At 52.7% G+C, this 24,410-nt stretch overlaps 1 protein-coding gene across 11 annotated transcripts in view; it reads left to right on the top strand.

Annotated features, from left to right (window-relative positions):
• SLC25A25 (solute carrier family 25 member 25) overlaps positions 1–23,786 on the top strand; it is a 35,925-nt gene extending 12,139 nt beyond the window's left edge. Inside the window, exons 1-11 of one of the 11 annotated variants that reach the window (XM_059410714.1) lie at positions 5,205–6,202; positions 15,349–15,475; positions 15,789–15,876; positions 16,526–16,561; positions 16,830–16,941; positions 18,144–18,302; positions 20,049–20,201; positions 20,514–20,621; positions 20,724–20,891; positions 21,445–21,595; positions 21,703–23,786. In XM_059410714.1, the coding sequence (XP_059266697.1) occupies positions 5,984–6,202; positions 15,349–15,475; positions 15,789–15,876; positions 16,526–16,561; positions 16,830–16,941; positions 18,144–18,302; positions 20,049–20,201; positions 20,514–20,621; positions 20,724–20,891; positions 21,445–21,595; positions 21,703–21,887 (1,506 nt within the window). In that variant the 5' untranslated portion in view covers positions 5,205–5,983 and the 3' untranslated portion in view covers positions 21,888–23,786. Of the gene's footprint in view, positions 1–5,204; positions 6,203–6,669; positions 6,735–11,983; positions 12,870–15,348; positions 15,476–15,785; positions 15,877–16,525; positions 16,562–16,829; positions 16,942–18,143; positions 18,303–20,048; positions 20,202–20,513; positions 20,622–20,723; positions 20,892–21,444; positions 21,596–21,702 lie in introns of those variants that run through there. The other 10 variants (XM_059410711.1, XM_059410716.1, XM_059410705.1 and 7 more) reach the window with 10 other exon arrangements.
• Positions 23,787–24,410: the final 624 nt, after the last annotated feature.

Here is a 24,410-nt window from a genome sequence, read left to right as displayed (position 1 = left end):
TGTGGGGCTCGATCCCAGGACCCTGGGATCATGACCTGAGCCGAAGGCAGAGGCTTTAACCCACTGAGCCACCCAGGTGCCCCGTGATCTCTGTTTCTCAAATAAATAAATAAAATCTTAAAAAAAAAAAAAAAAAAGAAATGCCAGTTAGATCAAGGTGGTTGATAGTGTTGCCCAAGTCTTCTGTATCCTTACTGACTTTCTGTCTTCGTGTCCTACCAGTTATTCAGAAAAGGGCTTGTCTCCTTTTCCTGGCAGTGTTGTTGGTTTTGCTTTGCGTATTTTTGAGGCTCTGTAATGTGGTACAGAAACATTTAAGATTATGTCCTCTTTCTGCATTGACCCTTTTATTATTATGAAATGCCCATGATAACATTCTTTGCTCTGAAATCTACTTTGTGTAATGTCATATAGCTGCTCTACTTTTCTTTGGATTAATATGATGAACATGGATCTTTGTCCTTTCTTTCATTCTTTTTTTTTTTTGTGTGTGTGTGTGATTTTATTTATTTATTTATTTGAATGAGAGAGGAGAAGGTCAGAGGGAGAGGCAGACTCTTTGCTCTTTGCTGAGCAGGGAGCAGGTTGTGGGACTCAATCCCAAGGCTCTGGGATCATGACCTGAGCCAAAGACAGTCGGTTAATCAACTGAGCCACGCAGGCACCCCATCCTTTCTTTAATTTTTAACTTATTTGTATCTCTCCATTTAAAATAAGTTTCTTATAGACAACATAGGGCTATATTTTGCCTTTTTAATCCAATCTGATGTTCTCTACCTTTTATTATTTTTATTTTTTTAATAGTTTATTTATTCATTTGATAGAGATCACAAGTAGGCAGCGAGACACACAGGGTGGGTGGGAAGCAGGCTCCCCACTGAGCAGAGAGCCCAATGTGGGACTCGATCCCAGGACTCCCGGATCATGACCTGAGCTGGAGGCAGAGGCTTTAACCACTGAGCCACCCAGGCGCCCCCTACCTTTTATTTTTAATTTTTTAATTTTTTTTAAAGATCTTATTTATTTATTTATTTGACAGAGAGACAGCAGGAGAGGGAACACAAGCAGGAGAAGCAGGTGAGGGAGAAGCAGGCTTCCTGCCAAGCAGGGAGACCTGATGCAGGACTCAACCCAAGACCCTGGGATCATGACCTGAGAAAAAGGCAGACACTTAAAGTCTGAGCCACCCATTCTCTACCTTTTAAATGGGATGTTTAGGCCACTTATATCTACTGTTGTTACTGATATGGTTGGGTTTGAATCTACCATCTTGCTGTGTGTGTGTGTGTGTTGTGTTTTTGTTTTTTGGGGTTTTGTTTTTTTTTTTTTTTTGGTCCGCTGCTTTGCTCTGTTTGTCTCATCTGTTCTTTGTTCCTTTTCTTTCTCCCTTCTTTTTGGTCAGTTGAGTATGATCTATGATTCCATTTTGTCTCTTTCCTTAGCTTACAAGCCAACTCTCTCTTTCCTACAGTAGCTTTAGAGATTATAATAACGTATACCTCTTTAACATATCACGCCGACCTTAACTGATACTCTCTTAATAGTTTAAGAATCTTAGTATACAGCTGAGCCTCAAACAAGGTGGGTTTGAATTGCACAGGTCCACTTCTATGTGGATTTTCTTGAAAAAAATAAATATAGCATAGTACTTTGAATGTATTATCTCTTCCTTATGATTTTCTTTCTTTTTTTTTTTTTAAGATTTTATTCATTCATTTGAGAGAGAGAGAGAGAGAGAGAGAGAGAGCGCACACAGGAGAGGGAGAGGGAGAAGTAGGCTCCCTGCAGAGCCAGCCAGGAGCCCCACATGGGGCTCAATCCCAGAACCCAGAGATCATGACCCAGAACTGAAGGCAGACGCCCAACCATCTTAGCCATCCAGGCACCCCTTATGATTTTCTTAATATGCTTTTCTCTAGCTTTATTGTAGGACTACAGTATATAATATATATAACAAACAAAATATGTGTTAATCAGCTGTTGATGTTATCAGTAAGGGTTCTGGTCAACAGTAGGCTGTTAAGTTTTGGGGGAGTCAGAAGTAGATTTTTGACTGTGCCAGGGTCGGTGCCTCAACCTGCTGCATTGTTCAAGGACCAACTGTATTTTCTTTTTAAAATATTTTTAGGGGTTCCTGGATGGCTCAGCGGGTTAAGCCTCTGCCTTCGGCTCAGGTCATGATCTCAGGCTCCTGGGATCGAGCCCCACATCGGGCTCTGCTCGGCAGGGAGCCTGCTTCCCTTTCTCCCTCTCTGCGTGTCTCTCTGCCTACTTGTGATCTCTCTCTGTGTCAAATAAATAAATAAAATCTTCAAAAATAAAATATTTTTGAAGATTTTATTTTTTCATTTGAGCGAGAGAGACAAAGAGCACCAGCAGTGGGGAGAGGCAGAGGGAGAAGCAGCCTCCCCGCTGAACAGCGAGCCCCATATGGGGCTTACCCAGGGAGCTGGAGATCATGACCTGAGCCCAAGGCAGACGCTTAACCATCTGAGCCACCAAGGCACCTTCCCGCAAACTGTACTTTCGTTTCTATTCTTTCTCTCTCTTTTTTTATTTTTTTTAAAGATCTTATTTATTTATTTGTCAGCACAGGCAGGGGGAACGGCAGGCAGAGGGAGAAGCAGTCTCCCCGCTGAGCAAGGAGTCGGACACGGGACTCGATCCCAGGACCCTGGGATCATGACCTGAGCCAAAGATAGAGGCCTAACCAACTAAGCCACCCAGGCGTCCAGTGCATGTCAGTTCTGGGCCAGTTCCAGCTGCTTGATCTCTGTCCTCATAGTGGCTCATTTCCTGCTAGTTTGCATTCCTGTTCATTTTTTTTAGTGGACTTTATCTTGTTGCGTGCTAGACACACTCGTATTCCTATGAATATTCTTGAGCTTTTTTCTGGAATGCAGCTATTTGGAAACCATCTGACCTCACGGTTCTCTGCTTAAAGCTTTATTCATGGGGCTGGAACAGCACGTAGCTGAGGGCCAGTTTTGCCCCAGTACAGAGGTGAAGTCCTCTACAAACCCTTCCTGACCCTCCCTAGATTATGAGGTTTTTCCTCTCTGGCTGGTGGGAACAGGATGCCTTTGGATAATTCTTCTGCCACCTTTGATCAGTGTCCTCACATACCTGCGTTCATGACTGTAGGGCGCAGAGCTTGCTGTCTGTGCATTCCTTCCTCCCCAGTAGCTGTCCTGCTCTGGCTGCTGAGGGGGGACTGCTGGGCTCTGCCCGGGTACCCGCTCCCTGCGCTGTAGCCTGGAAACTCCAGCCAGGAAGCTGGGACGGTTGCAGGGCCTGCCTTATCTGATCTGTGTGGGGCTCTCTCAGGAGTCATGTCTCTGGTTGCCTGTGGGCAGAAAGGTGACTCCTCCATCCCTGTTACTCCATCTTGGCTGGAAGCCCCCGAGATTTTTACTCAGTTTTGTGGGGTGAAAGAGTCCGTTAAATGAAATGCCAATAATTTCCTACGAAAGGGATTTCTCTTGTGTTAGCAGGTGGGGGCCCAAAACACCACCATGTCCAATTCACCAGGTCTTCAGTGCCTAAAAACAAGATCCATCTACATGAAAGGATTACTTGTTTAGGGTTTGGGGCTCTGGGCTGACTCTTCTTTGGTATTAAAATGACATAATTGCATAATTATGTATAATTAAAACTACAAAATGAACTCACAGTCATTTTCTGGGTAATAAAATAGCTAGTATGGAGGCACTGGTTGACTCAGTCAATAGAGCATGCTACTCTTGATCTCTGGGTTGTGAGTTCGAGCCCTATGTTGGGTGTAGAGATGACTTAAAAATAAAAATCTTTTAAAAAATAAAATAGGGGCACCTGGGCCTACTTGTGATCTCTCTCTGTCAAGTAAATAAATAAAGTCTTAATAAAAATCTTTAAAGGGGCACCTGGGTGGCTCAGTGGGTTAAAGCCTCTACCTTCGGCTCAGGTCATGATCCCAGGGTCCTGGGATCGAGCCCCACATCAGGCTCTCTGTAAAGCGGGGAGCCTGCTTCCCTTCCTCTTTCTCTGCCTGCCTCTCTGCCTACTTGTGTCTCTGTCAAATAAATAAAATCTTTAAAAAAAATTTTTTTAAATCTTTAAAAAAATAAAAAAGCTAGTATGTACTGTTTTTTAAGATTTATGGGGGGCAGAGGGAGAGAATTACCTAATTTAGGCTTTAACCAATTCTGTGAAGTAACAATACAGTTCTTTTACTATCCCCATCTTGCAAATACAGATATTAAAGCACAGAGAATTAAAGTAACATGACCAAGGTCATTCACACAAGGAGTAAGTGATGGCCAGGATTTAAACCTGGGCTCTGGCTCCAAAGACTATATATGCAGGCAATGCACAGAACTACTTTGAGATGACGTCATTCTATGTCCATGATGGGGCAGTTGACACTGGCCCCTCAGTTTTCAGACCAAGCTTCACCATCTTACTTTCACTTCTGTTTTCTTTTTAAGTAACTGTATGAATGTTCATATGTATGCATCCCTGGTCATACATGCGTGTGATTCAGTTTCACAAGATCTAAGGCTGTTCACTGAAAATAAATATCCCACCTGACTTTCTCCCCTCAAACCCACAAGGGCCCCAGACTGTCTCTTCAATTTTTAGTGTGTCTTTGCAGAGATGATTGTTAAATACACATTGAGAAATCAATGGTAGCTTTTATCCCCTTTTTTCTGCACCTTGCTTTTCTCATTTAAAAAGATATACATACATTTTTAAAGATTTTATTTACTTATTTATCAGTGAGAGAGAGCAAGCCCATGCACAAGCAGAGACAGAAGCAGGCGGCAGGCAGAGGGAGAAGCAGGCTCCCCACCGAGCAAGGAACCGGGTGTGGGACTTGATCCCAGGACTCTGGCAGGATCATGACCTGAGCCTAAGGACTCAGATGCTTAACCGACTGTGCCACCCAGGTGCCCCTGGTGTTTGTGTTTTTAAAATAATGGTTGTGAACACCGTATCAAAGAGTGACTTTTGTGAAGGATACTGGTCCCTGCATTTCTCAGCTGGTAAATTAAGAAACAGATGCCCAAAGATGAAGTCCCTTTTATTCATGAACATCGACTCAGTCCAGTCTACAGACTGCATCTGTGCCTGGTTCTGGGTCCTAGGGGTAGAATGATGTGGGACTCAGTCCCCCAAGCAGCTCATGGTGCAGAGGAAGACACGGGAGAAGGAGTAGCTGGTTTGGCGTGCATTGTGTTCCGCACAGTTGGAGAGAAAGGGATAATGGAGCCGAGAAGAGTGTCGCTAGATGGGTCAGGAAGTGTTGCCAGGGTCTCCTGATCCGGTTAATCAAGGGTGAATGTCGTGGGAGAGGAGGGAGGGGGGCTCCTGAGGGGCGCCAGCGCAGGGAGGACTCTGCGAGCTAGGAGGCTCGGCGGCTGGAGGTTGCCATCGGCACCTCCCTGCAGAACCGCCGGCCGCATGCAGGGAATCGGCGGCCCGTGATTGGAGGGACGTTGCCGGTGGGAGAATGAACTCGGCAGTGTCGGCCGAGGCGATTGGCCGCGCCCCGCTGCAGTGAGAATGCGGACGGGGTGCTCGGGTCCCCGCAGGGGTGATGATCATTAGTGGAGCGAGGACTGCTGCATAATTGGGAGCTCCAAGTTGCTGCTGCCTCCAGGAGAGATCAGTGGGGCTATTGCTTTTTCCTTTTGGAAAAAAAGCCACACATTTGATCACCATCTACCTGCAAAGGGGAGTTTTTATTGAAGAAGCTCGCGCTCGTTGCCAGCAGCCTGGTGGCGGGGCTCTCGCAGAGTGAGTGACTTCTCAGGCCAGGCAGGACAGCCGTGCTAGCAAATTTGAAAGAGCAGGAAACAGCCACTGCATGCAGAGCTTTCAGCCATACAGCTCCCCAGGCTAGCCTTCCAAGCAGCCGTGTAGCCAGAGATCTTTGGTATTGTGATCACATCCCTCCTCCAAAGTGGACAGTCACCGCCGGCGACACTGGGAGGAAGCCGTGATGCTGCAGCTGCTGTGGCATTTTCTGTCTAGCTTTCTCCCTAGCGCTGGGTGCCAAGGCTCCAGAGAGGGGACCAGTAATGAAGTCAGAGGCACCCCGGCTCCAGCTCGGGGAGACCAGATGTCGAGCTTTTTGGGGAAACAGGACGGAAGGGCTGAGGCCACGGAAAAGAGACCCACCATTTTGCTGGTGGTCGGACCCGCAGAGCAGTTTCCTAAGGTAATGGCAACCTCGAGGACCTCCTACTTTAGGGGCTGGTCCAGGATCGGTTTCCTGGAGAAAACTGGAGTGTGGGGAGGAAGAGAAGAATTAGAGATCAATCAGTTTGGTATCCGAGGCTGGGCAGAAGTATTAGACAATGAAGAAGCCTAAGTCTTCAGTCTAGAATCTTCCTGTGGCCACGGTAAAAGCTCTATCACCCTACCATGACTGCTTTGGTGTGGCCATTTGGGGAAGGAAGGCTGAAGGCAGTAGAGGATTTACGCTGGGATTTGTCACTTTGGCCCCAGAGAGCCATTTGAAAGGAAGGGACCAGCTAGGACAGTGTGTCTTACACGTCTTAGCCTGTCTGAACAATGCAGGGAGGATCTTCAGAGTTAGCCCAACTGGGAGGAGGAGTCAGAGGAAAGGCGGGAGTCTCAGGGTACCGAGGCCAGTGCCCCCATTCTGCGGGTCCACTGAGTGCTAGAACCTCCCGTTCATCTCACGCTCTGAGCGTGGGTTATCTCACCTCATCTCCCCAAGAGCCGAGGTAAGTAGTAAACACCCCTGTTTCATGGATGAGGAGACAGGTGCGGAAAGGTTGGGTAGTTTGCCCAGGATTAAACAGTTACAGAGGGGGTAGGGAGATGTCACCCCTGATCTGTGTGGGACTTTGCCCTGTACCTGCCTCACTTCACTTTAAGAAAGCAGTCTTAACGGGACCAGTAGCGTTCTCGGGATTAGACTGGGAAGTGCGATTTGCCCTGGATTTCTCCTGCCTGCATTAGGAGCGACCTTGCTGACCTCCTGAGTTCTGGTTATTTTGAATCTGTTCTCCTTAGGACAAAAATGAACTAGAAGAGGGAAAGAGGTTCTTCCCTGTGTCTGGCACATTGTAGATTTCCCCAAAATGTTGGCTTGAATTGAATTGTTATCCTTTGCTCAGCGGGACGGACTTTGGATGCCACAGCTTCTGTGGTCGTTTAGGTGTGAGCTTAGAGGAGAAGCCTCGGTGTCCGTGTGTCTCTGTGTCCCTGTCGGTCCGTTGTCCGTGTGTCTCTGTGTCCCTGTCCGTCCACTGTCCGTGTGTCTCTGTGTCCCTGTCCGTCCGCTGTCCTTGTCGCTGCTCCCCTCCACCCACCTCCTCCCGATCAGCATGGGTCTCAGAGTCTGTGTTCTCCCTGACGTGTGCTTCGAACCCTGTCACTTTCTACCTTTCCGTCATCCTGGAACGAGCTCAGAAATGGCAGTGGTGCTCTCCTCTGTAAGGAGCTTTTATATTTCCAGACCTCCTTGCCTCCTGGCCGAGGGATCAAGGGATTGGCTGGCTCCCTTCTAAATTCGCCTATTCTGGACTTTGGGACTGCTCCATTTCCCAAACTCATCCTGGCATCTCTTGCCAGCCCTCCCCTGGGGTGGCCTCACATCAGGACTTGGTGTTCTGAACAGCTTCACAATCCTGGCCCGCCAGTCAAGGGCCCTGGGGCTGAGCCAGAAACCTACACCTTTCACTAACCCACTCTCCCCACAAGAGAGATGGATCAGCTTGGGGAGCGGGGGGGACGGCGACAGATCAGCAATTTGGTTTGAAGCAAGAAAGTAGGCACCTCTGGGCAATGTGGACTCTTGAAAAGCGGATAGACCGAGACCTGGGGTAGCGGGAGCCTTTTGCGGATAAACTGACAGTCAGACTAGCATGTCCCTGCAGTGTGTGGCCTTGCCCGCCGGCTGCAGTGACTCTGAACGGTGGGCTTGGGGGTTTTGATCACTGGCCGAGGGGACCTGGCCTCGCTGTCTCCTTCAGGAGAACACTGCGGAAACCGTATAGACACGTCCCCCTGGGTTCTCAGCTTCCCCTCTCCAACGGCGCTACTTTGTTTTGCCCTCACTTCCCCCTTTGAAATCTGTCTGCTGGTGAGTCAGGTTCCTGCAGGCTTTTATTCTAGGAACTGTTCCAGTTTTCCCCCTTTATCTTTGTCTTACAGTTAATCTGCAGTTGGAGAAGAAAGCCATTAGTGTGGAGCGAGAGGCGCCCTCAGCGGCATTCAAGCTTGCAAATCCTGAGGGGCTGTCTTCTCAGGAGCTCCGAGAGTTTTGCTCATTGTGCATCTAATTGCCAAGTGTAGGCAGGTTTCATTGGAAACTGGCTACCCTGGGCTGTCATGGCAACCCCATCATCAAATGACACTCCCGCGGCACTGGCCAGTGAGGTTCGAGAGCCTTATGGGTGGGTGGGGCTCCAAAAGCCAGAGCCTGGCAGGGCTCCCTCCCATATTAATATTTTTGGCTTGGTCTGAGTCATTGCAGGGGAGGGAGAAGATACCTTATGACCTAATGCCACACTCCCAAAGGTACTCTACCTGCCCTGTTCTTACTCATGGTGCTTTGCACGGACAGGAAGCACCTGTTTTGGCGCCTGAACCAGCGTGGTAGAACAGGGACGACTTGTAGTGGCATTGGTGGATTCAAGGGGGACAGGATGCCAGGCAGGGGACTTCTGTCTTAACAGAGGACATGGAACCTGATAGCACTGGATCCTCAGGGACTGCTTCTGTATGTTAGTTGTTACAGGAATGGACATCAGCAGAGACCAGCGAAAGTAGATCTGGGTCACAAAATTAGAATAAGCAAAAAGAGCAGAAAAGCCGGCAGGACGAGGACAGGGACGACACAGGGCGCTGTGAGCTGGCATTAATCGGGAGGAACCGAACTCGAGCCTTGCTTTAATCTTTCATATTGGTATTTTCCCTCTGTGCGGTCAGAAGCTGTGACACTGATGGGCTCTTGTGTTGTTTGCTAGCTAAGCCTAAGCCTGAACCTACTCCGGTCACACCTTTCCCACATACCTGCCACCTTCCGGTATGACCTTTGCGTACTTACTGTAATTCTCCGCGTCAGGCTTACAGGCTTTCTTTGGAAACCGACTTCGAAAATCTTTTTGCAGTATCGGGTTTGGGCGCCGTTTTACATGGACATAACAAGAGCTGGGTCCTGCGTGAGCCAGGTCACCTCTCCGAGTCTGTTTGCTCATCTCAGCTTAAGGGGCGACCCAAGGACCCCCTGTGGGCCCCGCTGTCTATAACCTCAGGAATACAGCATTCACCATGGATCCCAGGTACCTAGAGATTGGCTCACTTGGGCAGAATTTCCAGAATTTCTGTGTGCAAGTGGAATTCTGCGTGACCTGTGAGACTCAGGAGGAGGGGTGGTTTAAATAAATAAGCAAACACCAATTCACGTTTGTCCAATGAAGACCGTCTGTTGGACTCCGTCTCAGTTGCACAATGAAAATATGTTTGCACCCTTAAAATTAACGTTGGAGTAGAATTAACGTTAGCATTGTAAAATAACATTTTGACAAGCACACACAGAGCTTTGCGTAGGACATTTCTTGACCCCATGATGCCATTGGTCTGTGGCGTAATGAGCTTTATTACAATCAGGGTTTCATCCTGGTTTTTTCCCCCCGCTAGAAAACAGGTGCTCTTATTTGATAATGCTTTAGTAAGTTTCTCCCAAAGTACAGAATATAGGTTTCACTTTTATTTGGTATTGTGATCTCTGTCTGTCAAATAAATAAAAATCTTTAAAAAAAGAAAGAAAGAAAGCTCAGTAATACACAAAGAAAAATTCAGCGTTGCAGTTCTGTTTACCAGAATGATTTCAAAAATACAGTTTATTAAGAAACAAGCATCTCCAAGTTGAAACAACTTTTCAGTCAGAATGCTTGCCGTATTGTGTTGGAATGACTGTAGTCATCAGTAAAATGAGATACCTTCAGCATCTCTCTAGCTTATTTTATTTATTTATTTATTTGACAGACAGAGATCACAAGTAGGCAGAGAGGCAGGCAGAGAGAGAGAGGAGAAAACAGGCTCCCCACAGAGCAGAGAGCCCGATGCGGGGCTCGATCCCAGGACCCTGGGATCATGACCTGAGCCGAAGGCAGAGGCTTTAACCCACTGAGCCACCCAGGTACCCTCTCTAGCTTATTTTTGTTTCAGAGGCAAACACGAATAATTTAACAAAGGAAGATCCGCATTTCAAAATGTAGCTCTTTTATTTTTAAATGTGACCCTCCTTTTTTCTTTAATTTTATTTTTAAGTAATCTCTCCACCCATCATGGGGCTCAAACTCAAGACCCTGAGATCAAGAGTCACATGCTCTGCCAACCCAGCCAGCCAGCCCTATAAATGTGAACCTCCTTTTTTCCCCGCTTTGATTTATTTGAGAGAGGGAGAGAGCGAAGCAGGCTCCCCACTGAGCAGAGAGCCCAGTGTGGGGCTCAATCCCAGGACCAAGAACAATACATGATCTTGTTGAGGTGGATAAAATGCCCCGGCAACTGCAGACACTCAGAAAAACACACTTTAGGTCTTCACCGTGGGCGGTCAAGTTTGTTTCCTGGGGTCTTAAAGACCTGCCACTGGCTTCACTCATTCAGAAGCTCTTTCTCAGCACCCTCCATGAGCAAGTCAAGGTACAGAGGTTCAAAACCATAGCCTTCTGCCTTCAAGGACCCCCCCAGTAGCAGAGATAAGTTGTACATGAATATAGCCCTGAACCAGAAGTTCTGGATGGGGTAGTTGAAGAGATAGCAGAGTGCCATGGACTTGGGTGGAGGCTGAGCAGAGATGGGGATTACCCCAGCTGTCTCCAGATTCCTCACTGGCCCCTCCCTGTGCAGCCCAAGACCTTTCTTTACAAACTCATCATCAGATCTCTTTCAGAAGGGCTGGCATGTCATGTACGTTACTCAGATGTTTCATAATGCTGCATTTAAGCATCAACATCTTGTTTTTTTACGTTTTATTTATTTAATCTCTACACCCAGCGTGGGGCTTGAATTCAGCAACTCAGAGATCAGTAGTCACCTGCTTTTCCCACTGAGCCAGCCAGGCGCCCCAATATATATATATATATATTTTTTTTTTCTTTTTTAATTTGAGAATGAGCACGAGCAGGAGGAGAGGCAGAGGGAGAGAGAAAGGGAGAAGTAGACTCTCCGCTGAGTAAGGAGCCCCTTGCAAGGATCCCAGGACCCTGGGATCATGACCTGAACTGAAGGCAGACACTTAATCAAAACCAACTGAGCCACCGAGGTGCCCCATCCAACATCTTATTTTAAAATCCTTTTCTCTAGTTCTTAACGAGAAGCTTTTGAGCAAATTAAGAAGTTCCTTTTACTTTGGTGATTTCCAAATTATAACCATCCATTTTTATCCATGGTAGTGAGATTTAGTCTATATTAGGAAGTGGTTCACATAGAAGGAACATCTCTGTGACGCGGTCTGCCTCCGCAGCACAGATCTCCTGACATCTTCCGTGGGGAAGGGGTGATGTAGAGCTGGTAGGCTGGCTTGGAGAGGATCACCCTTAAGTGATATCCCAAACGTGACTTTCCAGGACCTGAGATTTTTTTCTCTTATCCTTACATCAAAGGGGTATTCTAGAGCCGTGTTGCCTAATAGAACTTTCTGTGTGGTGGAGATGCTCAGTGAGTCCATGTGCTGCGGAGTACCTGAAATGTGGTCACACAACTCAGGACTGGATTTTTAATTTCATTTAATTAATTTGAAATTTACAACTTCCCTCCTGAATAGCAGAAGACCAAGGCCAGAAAGCTTGGACTGTACTGAACTTAGAAATGTTCTGAGAGCGGGCTCTGAAGGTGTCTGGAGTCTTACAGGAGGGCCCGGCTGCCCCCAGATCAGTGCTTCTAGGGAGTCCCTTCACACAACCACCTTTGGTGAGGGGCCGTTCTGCCCTCATCATGTCAGCTCCTGGGTGCTTGCAGGACCCCAGAGAAAACCTGCAGGGGAATCAGTTGCTTCCAAGGTGCTCACATTGCAGAGTGGCCTGGAAAAGGTCTCTCGAATCAGCTAGAAGGCTGGTGGCCCACGCAGTCCAAGTCCAGGGCTCAGCCGGCTCTGGGGCAGCTCTCCTGCGGATGAATGGGCCCAAGGCCCCCGTGGGGCCACTTGCAGGATTACTGGGGCCCCAGGTCCCACGCAGCCACCGCTGGCTTCTACCTTCACAGCTAAACTGGGCCCCTTTCCAGTGATCGTTGACTCCGTCAGTACTTCCACTAATTTTTCTGCTGGGAATGATTGACAAAGGGGAGAAAACCATTGTGTTGTGTGACGCGTTTGGGGACCTTGTGGAAAAACAGTCTGAGGGCTGTTTGTTCATCTGGCGGGCTTGGCAGCGGAGGGTGAAGGTTCGTTGGGTCCAAACTCCAACTCTCCCTCCGCCTGGCCTGTTTCCGAAGAGTTAACTTGGGGCACCCGTGACGTCAGTCCTGATCTTTACACCCTCCGCTTGAGCAATCGCCGCCTCCTCGCGGGGCCGGCGCTCATTGGCTGCGGGCAGGACTTCCCCCAGGCCGGCTTTTCTCAATTAAGTAAAAGGGCAGGGCCCGAGTAGCTTATGACAGCTGCGGCCCCGGCTTCCCTGGAGCAGGTGTGCGGCCCGGGCTGCCTTCCCCGGCTCCCCTTGGCCCCGCGCGCCCGGCTCCCGGTCAGCATGCTCTGCCTGTGCCTGTACGTGCCGCTCATCGGGGAGACCCAGACTGAGTTCCAGTACTTCGAGTCCAAGGGGCTCCCCGCCGAGCTGAAATCTATCTTCAAACTCAGCGTCTTCATCCCCTCCCAGGAGTTCTCCACCTACCGCCAGTGGAAGCAGGTCTGGGGCAGCGGCGGGCGCCTGCCGGGGAGGGCCTGCCGGGGAGGGCCGCGTGCATGCTGGAGTGGTGGTCGAGTGCGCGTGCGCGAACTGCACCCCTCCCCAACTCTGCCAAAGGGAAAGAATGTCTGAAATGTGCAAGTCCTTTCCCCAGTTGTCATGTGGCTGTAGCCGGGAAGGGGTTATGTCACGTCACCTCACGTGAATGACTGGCTTTCATATGACTTCCAAGGAAGGCCGGAATTACTGGGAAGATACCTGTGGGAGATGGAAAGGAATTCTAACGCCGGGGTTTGGGGTTGGGGGGAGGTTGATGGGAGTTCCAGAGAAATGCAGGGCTGCGAAGTGGGGTACAGCCCAGCCACCGTGGGGCCCTTTCTCAGCAGTGGGGGAGGGAGAGGCAGAGAAGCTCCTGTTGGAGGCCCAGGCCTTGAAACCGGAGCCATGGAGGCTGGAGCTGGCCTGGCTGGACTGTGTCCTGGGGAGGGGGAAGCTTTGCCAGACTAACTTTCTGCGCAGGGGTGGGCAGCAGAAATCAGGACATTTTAAAGATGAGGAAATGGTTCGGAGAGGGGGGTCCTCTTGCCTCCGAAAGAGTCACCCTGACTTATCTGTTAATCAAATCTTGTGCTGTCCACCACTGCTCGTCATGGCAGTGGAGGTCAGATGGTGTGCCGGGGATGGTGGTTTGCATATCCTAGGAAGAAGACAGAAAGTAGGCCAGGTGGTTCTGAGGTAGAAGCAAGGACTTTGAGAATGTCTTGAAGTCAGCTGCAGTGAACGCATCCTTGGGTTCTCTGCATACAGGATACCCACCCCCACAAAGGCACGTGGATCGCGTTGGTGGCAGAGCAGCCCAGATACCAAAGAGCTCTGTGCCTAACATTCGCCTCCTGGATTCTATTTCCACTCCTGCCATAAATCTAGAACGATAACCCTATATGTAATTTGTACCATTCTTGGCGGAGAGCACAGATGTCGGCAGGAAGTTAACTCCAGATAGCAGATAAAATATGTGCCAGCCTCTGTCTCACATTCCAGCCACACCCCTGGCATTGTTCTTTGGATCATGTTAGGTGACATGGTGTCTGTCCAGGCCTCCTCCTCGTACCCTTAGTGGCTGAGCAGTCACACAGGGCCATCAGGTGGTTCAGAGAGTAACCATGATCATAGTCCTTGGAGAGCACCAGCTCACCAATGGTCCATCCATTTCCAAACCCCCTGGCTCAGACACTTTTAAAGCCATACTGGTTTGTGACTAGTGAGCCCGTTTCTCACCGAAAGAATTGGGCAACACAGGAAAACTATGACCATTTTCCTTCGGAGGTTCTCAGTCCAGATTTTAGGGTGTTGCTAGGTTGCAGTGACTCATGTGTGTCCCCCACCTTCTTGAGATTAACTTTTAGGGTGGCAGCAGGATCTCCAGGGAGGTGGCTCTGGAGTCCCAACAGGCCCAGCTTGAACCCTGCCTACCACCCTGGCTGTGTAACCTTGGATAAATTACTTAACCTCTCTGAGCTTGTTTCCTTCTCTGTGAAAATAGGGGGAATGACAGTATCTGCCTCCTAGAGCTGCTTGAGAGGATTCAGCAGTGTATTAGGGGTCACGCCTTTATTTAGCAGGCCCTGTGGCACAGGCCAAGGGCTTACTGGTTTGGGGAGAATTTCCAGGGGCTGAGAATACAAAACGGCAGCCACTGTACCAAGCTCGCCTCTAAGAGTAGGTACAGAGTACTGTCCAAGGGGTCTCTTCAAGCCTTCTTGGGTCTGGAAACTACTAAGAGTTGGCCTGCTTTTTGGTACCTGCTCAAGGAAGCTGGGTCGGTTATGTCATCTGGCTCCCCCGTGATCAGAGGCCGGCAGTGCCCATAAGCCCATACCCAAGAACAGTCTCCCTTGGCTCCTACTGGGGTCCTCTGGCAGTGTTTCTGCCACGCAGGCATTGGCAGGGGCCAGCCCTGCCCCCGTACCTTTATCCTGGTCACCCATTTGTTCTTGGGCCGGTACCACATTGGGGATAAAAAGCAAGCTGCAGCATTCCTGATGGCGTCTGGAGCGCCCAAGGCTGTCCCCACATTTGGGCAGGGAGCATGCAGGCTGAGGCCGGTTGCCAGGGACACGGTTGCAGGGGAGCCACACGGCTGACTTGGTTGTACAGTAAGTTAGTCTTCAGGACACCTGGGATGAGAACATGCCAAGCTGGCCACTGCTGGCCTGTGTCTGAAGGGCACCTCCCAGGGGTGCCTTTTTCCTCTTTGCTTATGAGGGAAGCAAGGTGGACTTCTGCCTTGGGTTCTGGTCAGGCCTTGGGGATCCAAATGGTGGCTTGGGGAATAGAGCAGAGGAAGCGCCTCAGGTCCTTGGGGCCACCTCTGTTCCCAAGTTGGCACAATTGTTTCCTGGGGATGGGGCACCCTGAGGAAGAAGGAACAGCTGAGGCACAAACTCAAGGACGAAACCTTTAACTTTTTGTTTCGTAGAAAATTGTGCAAGCTGGAGATAAAGACCTCGATGGGCAGCTCGACTTTGAAGAGTTTGTCCATTATCTCCAGGATCATGAGAAGAAGCTGAGACTGGTGTTCAAGAGTTTGGACAAGAAGAATGATGGTGAGGGGCGCCTGGGGGGCTCAGTAGGTTAAGCCTCTGTCTTCAGCTCAGGTCATGATCTCGGGGTCCTGGGATCAAGCCCCGCGTCTGGCTCTCTGCTCAGCAGGGAGCCTGTTTCCTTCTCTCTCTCTCTCTGCCTGCTTTTCTGCCTACTTGTGATCTCTGTCTGTCAAATAAATAACATCTTTTTTTTAAAAAAAAAAAAAAAAAAGGGGGCAAGAATGATGGTGAGCGCTGCCTTCAGGGCCAGCGGCATTGCGGGCTCGGGCCTTGGGCGGGCCTGGCCCCTGGCTGAAGCCTTTCTTGTCAGCAGGCCGGATCGATGCCCAGGAGATCATGCAGTCCCTGCGGGACCTGGGAGTCAAGATATCCGAACAGCAGGCCGAGAAGATTCTCAAGAGGTAAGAGCTTCGTCAGCCTCTATCTGGTTTAACAAACGTGTGATGAAAGAGACGTTCTTGGACCAGCTGCGTGGTGCTATTCACTGTGTTGACCCAATTGCTGTGAACTTTGGCTTCCAGTGGTTTGACGCCATGAGCAGGCAGCCCCTCCCCAGAAGCAGCTGCTCCCTGAGTCCCAGGCCAGAGTCACAGGTCACCTGGAAGTGTGCCCGCTCACCGGTGACCCGTGAAGAGAAAAGACTAGTTGGGGGGATTTCAAGTGGGTGAAAGGCAAACAAGGAGCAGCCTCCCCTGGTGGGGAAGGGGAGGGGCTAGGTTCAGCACCCGCACAGGGCCGACTTCTCCCCGGGAATGCGGACTTTTTTCTCCACCCTGTAGTCAGGTGTGCTGTCCCCCAGACAGCTCCCCCTGGTCCCCCGGGAGAGCAGAGTGGCTCAGCCAGGAAATCAGTGCAGATTTGCTTTCAGAGGGCTGCTGCCTGCATCTTTCCGGCTCCCTGGGGCCGGAAGCGGCTGGTCGGGGACAGCTGCCTCTTGGCCGGCTCCCTGGGCGCTGGGCCGCGGTGTGTGCCTGCTTCACTAACATCTGCTCCGAACACTTATCTGTGTTTTTCCTCTCTCCTCTGCATCCTCCTTTGTCTGTCTGTCAGAATACGAACGGGCCACTTCTGGGGCCCTGTCACCTAGTAAGTATCCGTGTCACCCCGGTGACTCCCTCCCTCCTTGACCTCTGTGCCTGACCACAATGGGGTTCTCGTGGGCCAGGGTAGTCCCGCTTTCGCTTCAGTGCGAAGTGGGATGTGGAGTCACCTCGCCTCTTCACTGGGGCAGAGGCACCTCCCGTGCTTTCCTCGGTGGCCCAGCGCCTGCCCTGGGCTCGTCTGGGCTGGGGGACATGCAGCTGACACACAGGCCTGTTACCCCGAGGCAACCGAGCGTGCACTTGTCTTGCAGCATGGATAAAAACGGCACGATGACCATCGACTGGAACGAGTGGCGAGACTACCACCTTCTGCACCCTGTGGAAAACATCCCCGAGATCATCCTGTACTGGAAGCATTCCACGGTGAGGCCCGGGGTCCGGGGTGTGGAGGCGCTTTCTTCCTCCTCCGATCACACGTCTGCTTTCTGGGCATCAGCCCCCTTACCTCCTCTTCAGAAGGGGACTCGGCTCCTCCGCCAGCCCCCCAGGAGCCCTCCAGGTGTGCCCTCTGCGCCCACACGCCTGGCAGCCTGACCACTTCCCAGATATGGGGTTCCCTCTGCCCCGGAGGCCCTCCTGTCCTGCTGCCCATCCTTCAGGGTCCACTCCAAATCCTCCTTCCCCAGTCCTGCCCCTTCCCCACTCCTGCTTACTCTCCCAAAGCCCACATGCGCAGAGGCAGCGGGGACACTCTACTAGGACTAACAGAGCCATTAAGTCTCTTCCCCCAGCACCCCATTTTTGGTGTCCCCTCTCTCTGTTAAAATGTCCCCACAGTCCCGCACATGCTCTCTCACCCCTGTCAGCGGTGCTGTTCAGAAAGGCCCATAAGCACCTCCCTGGTCATGGCTGTGTTGACCCCCTGCCAGCGAGCCCCTTCACTCAGGGTACGCGCACCCCGTTTTGCTATCTTCACCACCCCAGACTGCCCGCTCTGGGAGGAGAGGCCGGCGGCGCGCCTCTGGTCTGTCTGCCACGGTGCCCGGGGCAGGGGCTCACCCCAGGCCACCCCTGGCTCTCCAGGTGGCTGCAGCTCGGCGCATGTCCCAGCCTCGGAGCAGAGCAGGCTCTGACCAGGCGGGATGCCACCCAGGAGAGCAGCTGTTACGTAGGCCTCACGGCCCTCTGATATTTGCCGAGGCCTTATGCAATGTTCTGCCAGCATGATCTGGTTACACATCGGGTTTCAGAATTTTTACCCCTGACTTGACCCTTTCAGCGCAGGCAGCCTGTGATCCTGGGCTGAAAAGCCTTTGTAAGCCATTCCTACAGGGGCCGTATCTGAAAGGCAGGCCAAATGGTTTTATAACCGCTTTCTTCCAGCTGCGCTTTCACATCCTCTCCCTGGGCCCCTGCAGGGCTCACGCAGGGATCGCGGATCACAGCACCTCCATGTAGTCTCCCCCTGCCCCCCACCCTGGGCCCCAGGGCACTGTCAGTATCAGCCTGGCCCCTGGGGCCCGCTCTTCTGGTCGGTGCCAGGTTCCAGACCTGGCTGGCTGCCAGCAGCCTGGCCACAGGCGTCAGGAGCCTGCTTGTTTTATCTCTGCGGGTCTTCCTTGCAGATCTTTGATGTGGGTGAGAATCTGACAGTCCCTGATGAATTCACAGTGGAGGAGAGGCAGACGGGGATGTGGTGGAGACACCTGGTGGCCGGAGGCGGGGCGGGGGCCGTATCCAGAACTTGCACGGCGCCCCTGGACAGGCTGAAGGTGCTCATGCAGGTACGGAGCAAAACAGGCCTCGGACCACCCAGTTCCTACCCCGTGGGTCCTCAGTGGGTTGGTTTCCTTTTCCTTTGTCTTGCGCTCTTGGGGCTCCTCCTTTTCTAATCCAGTAAGTTCGATTGGAATTACTGCTCAGATGAGGGCAACAGGAGATCCGGGTCCAAGTACTCTTTTGCACGTGGTACATTTCATTGTATCTGGGGCAGGAAAGCCAGGGGTCACATTACAGGGCTGAAATGTGGACAGGTGAAGCCAGTGAGAACCGGAGTGGCAGGAACCTGTTTCCTTGGGCATATCTTGCATAGGCAGCACGCAGGGTGGGTGCGAGCAGACCCCTGCCTGGCCCAGACACCTTTACCCTGGCCAGGCGCCCACCTCCACGTCCACAGGGCAGAGATAAGCTAGGCCCACGTCAGGGACAGGCTTGCGAAATTGGCCTGCATGAGGACACCCTGTTGGACTTCAGTGTCACCTAAACATGTCTCGTCACCCCCCTTGGTCCCTTGATTGTGCGCCAGTGCTGGTGTTACTGAGCCCTGTTTGGAAAAGGTGTGGTCCTCCTGGATGGCGAGCACTGGGTCTTGTAGGGAAGTCATGAATCACTAAGTTCTCCAGAAACCACGATTGCGTTATAGGTTGACTACCTTAAAAAAAAAATTTTTTTTTTTTTTTAAGATTTTGTTTGTTTATTTGTCAGAGCATGCACAAGCAGGGGGAGCAGCAGGCAGAGGGAGAAGCAGGCCCCCTCCCAGGATCCTGGGATCAGGGCCAGAGCCAAAGACAGATGCTTAACTGACTGACCCGCCCAGGCAGCCCACTATCTAAAATTGTTTAAAAAAAGAAAGGAAAGGAAGTAAGAAAAGCTGCCACCCTTTCTTCTCCCTCTTGCCCTCCTGAGCCTATTAAACATGAACTCCCTTCTTTTGCAGAAGTGGGGAGGCAGAATGGTTTGGGGAGAAGAGCTTTAGGTGATAGGACCTGACGGGGGTCTTGGCCTCACAGCTGTGTGACCTTGGGCCAGTCACTTCAGTGCCGGGACTTCGTTCCTCTGTAAAAGCCAAGGGGCTTGACCAGATTGCCTCCTGGGTTGGTTTTTCTTCACCAAATTCCTGGGAATGCGGTAGGAGATGCAAAGCAGCCCGTGGGTGGGTGACCGTACCAGGGATGGGCCTGAAAGTGATCGTAGTTTTAGGATTAGTGAAGCTGGTTGTGGGTTCGTGAAAGCCCGTTATGTATCTCAGCACTTTTGTACGGGTTTGAAATCTTTCCATAATAAAAAGCTCTGTTAAGGGGCACCTGGGTGGCTCAGTTGGATAAGCCTCTGCCTTCAGCTCAGGTCATGATCCCAGGGTCCTGCGGTCAAGTCCCGCATCGGGCTCCCTGCTCCACGGGGAGTCTGCTTCTCCCTCACCCCTCCTGTGCTCCCTCTCACTTGCTCGCCCGCTCGCTCCCTCTTTCAAATAAATAAATAAAATCTTAAAAAAAAAAAAAGCTCCATTGGATAAAATGGGTTTAAAGTAGTGGCCGCATGGGTTTCTGGCCCAGTGTCTGCACACAGTACACCATGAAGACCTAGGGTATCCTTGTCGGCGTCTCCTGGTGCCAAGTTACCCTTCAGAACCCCGACAGGCGAGAGCTGCCTGCTGGCCCCAGTGTGCAGACCTGCAGAGGCTCTCTGTCCCATGATGGCCACCACCGCCCGGCTCTGGGGTTCTTTCTGACCGCTAATCCTTCCCTCCCCAGGTCCACGCCTCCCGCAGCAACAACATGTGCATCGTGGGCGGGTTCACGCAGATGATTCGAGAAGGTGGAGCCAAATCACTCTGGCGAGGCAACGGCATCAATGTCCTCAAAATTGCCCCCGAGTCGGCCATCAAATTTATGGCCTACGAGCAGGTGAGGACCCGGCTTCCCCAGGCGAGTCTCCTGTCGTCAGCTGCTTCCTGAGCTACCCTGGCCCGAGGTCCCTGTCCTGCTGATGGCTTAGAAGCTGGAGCCAGCCCCTGTACCCAGGGGACACTGGGGTGAGGCAGGCAGCTGGGTCCAGCCCCCACTCTGCTGCCAGCCCCAGTGTGGGCCAGTTCCTTCTATTTCTGGCCAGGGCCAGACATGCCAGGGACACCAGGTCTTGGCTCTGGGAGGAACCCTGGGGTTGGGGCAGCTGTGCTGGTCTCTGGGGTAGAGCCATTCATTTGCTCTCTGCTCTAGATCAAGCGTCTCGTGGGGAGCGACCAGGAGGCTCTGAGGATTCACGAGAGACTTGTGGCTGGGTCCTTGGCGGGGGCCATCGCCCAGAGCAGCATCTACCCGATGGAGGTGAGACCGTCTTGGTCCTAGAGTGGGCAGTGCGCATGGGGCTAAGGGTGAGGAGGAGGGGGCCGTGCTCACGCTCCTGTTGCTCCTTTTTCTGTCCTCCAGGTTCTGAAGACCCGGATGGCCCTGCGCAAGACAGGCCAGTACTCGGGCATGCTGGACTGCGCCAGGAAGATCCTAGCCAGAGAGGGGGTGGCCGCCTTCTACAAAGGCTATGTTCCCAACATGCTGGGCATCATCCCCTATGCTGGCATAGACCTAGCCGTCTACGAGGTGAGGCCCCAGCGGGCTCAGGCCCCTTGCCCCAGTAGCAGGGATTCAGAAACCCCTCCTAGCTGCCGCCCCCCAACCTGTTCTCACTCCCTGCTGGACACTGGGGGATGGATACAGACCCCTCTGTTCTCTGCTGCGGTCTCCTGCCACACACCCTGCCCCAGCAGCCCGCAGGTTCTGCACCCTCGGGGACTCAAGTGGGCAGACCACCAGACTGCGATGCTAGGAGGGCTCACTGGGCCCCCAGCAGACCTCAGACCACAGAAGTCAGGCTCTCTGGGTGGGGAATGGGGTGTTGCCCTGCCGCATGCCCGCTCCTTGTCCTATCCAGGAATCCCCAGTGACAGCAGAAACAAAAGGCGAGCAGGCCAAGTGAATCAGGTTACAGTGGCCTCGAGGATCCCATGTGACAAGGAAATGTGCCCTGTGCGGATCCAATGACTCTGCCCCACCCCCAGACCCCTGGCTCGTTGTGCCTCATAAGCTCTTTCGGAGCTCACAGGCCGTTCAGCTCATCCCCGGCCCCTGGGCCCCGGCCCCCCTTCCCTTCCAGACGCTCAAGAACGCCTGGCTGCAGCGCTACGCGGTCAACAGCGCGGATCCTGGCGTGTTCGTGCTCCTGGCCTGTGGCACCATGTCCAGCACCTGCGGCCAGCTGGCCAGCTACCCACTGGCCCTGGTCAGGACCCGGATGCAAGCCCAAGGTAATGCTGCCTCTGGGCCAGTCCCCAGGGGCCCATCTCCCCTGGCGAGGCAGGTGGTGCTCTGGGGAGGAGCTGGCCTGCCCTGATGCGTGCGTCTCTCACAACAGCCTCCATCGAGGGCGCTCCAGAGGTGACCATGAGCAGCCTCTTCAGACAGATCCTGCGGACCGAGGGGGCCTTTGGCCTGTACCGGGGGCTGGCCCCCAACTTCATGAAGGTGATCCCAGCCGTGAGCATCAGCTACGTGGTCTATGAGAACCTGAAGATCACCCTGGGTGTGCAGTCGCGGTGATAGGCCAGGGGCAGCCGCGCCTTGCTCGACGGACTCACGGATCCCGGGCCTGCAGCCCTGGGGTGCGCAGCCATCCATTCTGTGAATGTGCCAACACTAAGCGGACTGAAGCCAAGCTGTGAAAAGCCTGGGATGCGCCCGCGAGGGAGTGGGGGAGGGCCCGGCATGCCCACCGGCTGCGTCCTGCTGACCCCGGCCGGCCGGCACATCTGTCCCAGGGGCCAGCAGGACACGGGCATGTGCACGCAGGGACGCGACGTCTCCAGTGGTGCCTGCCGGATGGCAGGGCCCGGAGCTGGCCTCGTTCTTCTTCCATCGCGCAGCCAGACCACCAGCCGCGGGCCCTGCCCTTTGGCCTGCCGGGCGCCCACCCCGTGCCCGTCTTGCTTCCATGTTCGCGCTCGCCCCTCCCCCCTCGGTCCGAGGGGGCCTGGCTTCCTGGCCTGCAGGGTCCCCTCTGGCCAGGTTGTGCCAGCCAGAGGGAGGAGGAGTCTGGCTTTGTGCTCACCCTCATCTGAGCCCTGCTGTTGGCTTCTGAGCTCCCCGACAGACGGGCCCCTGGATGTGCGTGTGCATTCAGGGGACAGGGCCCAGCACCTCCACTGGCCACCTGGCATCCTGGCGCGTGGCTTCCCGGAAGGTGCATGCTGGCCCCTTGCTGCTCCTGCTGCCGGCGGGTGGGGAGGCGGTTGGCAGGGCGTATCTTGGTGCTCTGAGCTGGCCCCAGACTCTGTCAGGACTGGAGCCGGCTCAGAACCAAAACTCCCTGTCCCCGCTCTGGAATGAGAACAGAGTGGGCATCCCAGAGTTGCGGGAAGGGGCAGCCGCTGCCCCGCATCTGTGCACCCCGATGAGAGAAGGAAAAGGTGTTCAAGGCCTTAACTAGGTGTCATTGGGCAAAGGGGTTTTGTTCAGAAGGACAAGCTGGACAGACGGATACATTCTGTGCTTCCACAGGGAAGACAAAGAGGGTAGAGAGCCTGGCCGACTGCATTAAAAAGTCTGTTTCCGAGCCCCTGGGGATTCGTGTCCAATCCCAGTCGGGGCAGAGTGGGACCAGCCTCACATTCCACTGATGCAGGGGGTCACACTGCTTGGAGCCTATTTATTTCGTATTTATTTGAACAGAGTTATGTCCTAACTATTTTTATAGATTTGTTTAATTAATAGCCTGTCATTTTCAAGTTCATTTTGTATTCATATTTATGTTCATGGTTGATGGTACCTTCCCAACCCCCTCCAGGCCGGGTGGGAAGAGGAAGGAGGGCCCGTGAGAGTGACCTTTCCCACCACTGGCCACACTGACGTCACGTCTGTCCAAAGAAATTCCACGGAACTGGCGACAGATAAAAGGTCAGGTGGGGAGGGGCCCTGGTCAAGGGGAGATGACCTTGGGCAGGTTGGGACAGGGCTCACACCCAGGAAGCCTTAGGATCTGAGGGTTCGAGAAGGGGCAGGAAGAGTGGCAGAAATTTCAGTTCCATTGAAGATGGAAGTCCGAATCATTTCTTGGGCTGGGAGGATCCCTTCATTTCATCCCTTCGAATGATAAGGCGCTGAGGGGCCTATCACTGTGAGTTTGGGGCGGGGGCCCCAGGAGAGGGCGGCCAGTATCCCGCCCTGCCTGTGCAGTGGGCTCCCTCCCGGGACCCCTCTCCCCACCACCCCCCAGCCGCTGCCACCCCTGCTCAGCATGCCGGTCAGCCTGCGACTTGGGTCGCACTTCCGTTCCACCAGAATGGCCTGGTGAGGACAATTCAAATAAGACGCAAAGATCAATGCAAAAATTATTGTTCTATATAAATCTAGCGATAACTGGAATTTGTGAAAAAGCAAATTAAGAAAGAATTGGACGTTGTCATTTAAAACCGCCTTCTAATAAAGTTGTTTCAAAGCGGAGGACGGAGCCATGATCTTTCTGCTATGGGCTTAGGTGATGGGGGAGGGAGCGGTTGCACGGTGGAAGATGAATCCACATTTGCCATCAGAGAAAATGAGAAAGCTAGCCCATCTGGGCTTCTCAGAGGCACTCCCTCCTGAGTTGGTATCTGTAGGATTTGGGGTGCTCTACCCCCCGGTCACCAGAGCCCAACTCAGCCCTTCTCTGATTGAGTCTGTCTTGGGCTGAGCTGATCCCTCCTGGCCGGTAAAACCTCTGTGGAGGCTGCACGCTGCCCGCGCTGTCGGTTCCCAGGCTGCCCTCCCCAGCCTCACCGGTGCACATGCACACTTAGGGATGTTACAGGGTCCCTCCGGTCTTTTTTTGTTTTGTTTTTAAAGATTTTATTTATTTACTTGAGAGAGCAAGAGTGCATGAGTCCAGGGAGGGCCAGAGAGAGAGAGAAGCAGGCTCCCCGCGAAGCAAGGAGCCCAATGGTGGGGCTCCATCCCGGGATCCTGGGATCATGAACTGAGCTGAAGACAGATGCCCAACCGACTGAGCCACCCAGGCACCCCCAACCTGCATTCTTGATTTGCTTTCTGCCTGTCTCCCCAGGAGAGGGTGAGGCCTCTGGGGCAGCA

Source organism: Mustela nigripes, chromosome 9 (assembly GCF_022355385.1).
Source record: "Mustela nigripes isolate SB6536 chromosome 9, MUSNIG.SB6536, whole genome shotgun sequence".
Lineage (NCBI taxonomy): Eukaryota > Metazoa > Chordata > Mammalia > Carnivora > Mustelidae > Mustela > Mustela nigripes.
The sequence above is the reverse complement of the archived record's forward strand: the minus strand, read 5'-3'. Positions and strand labels throughout refer to the sequence as shown.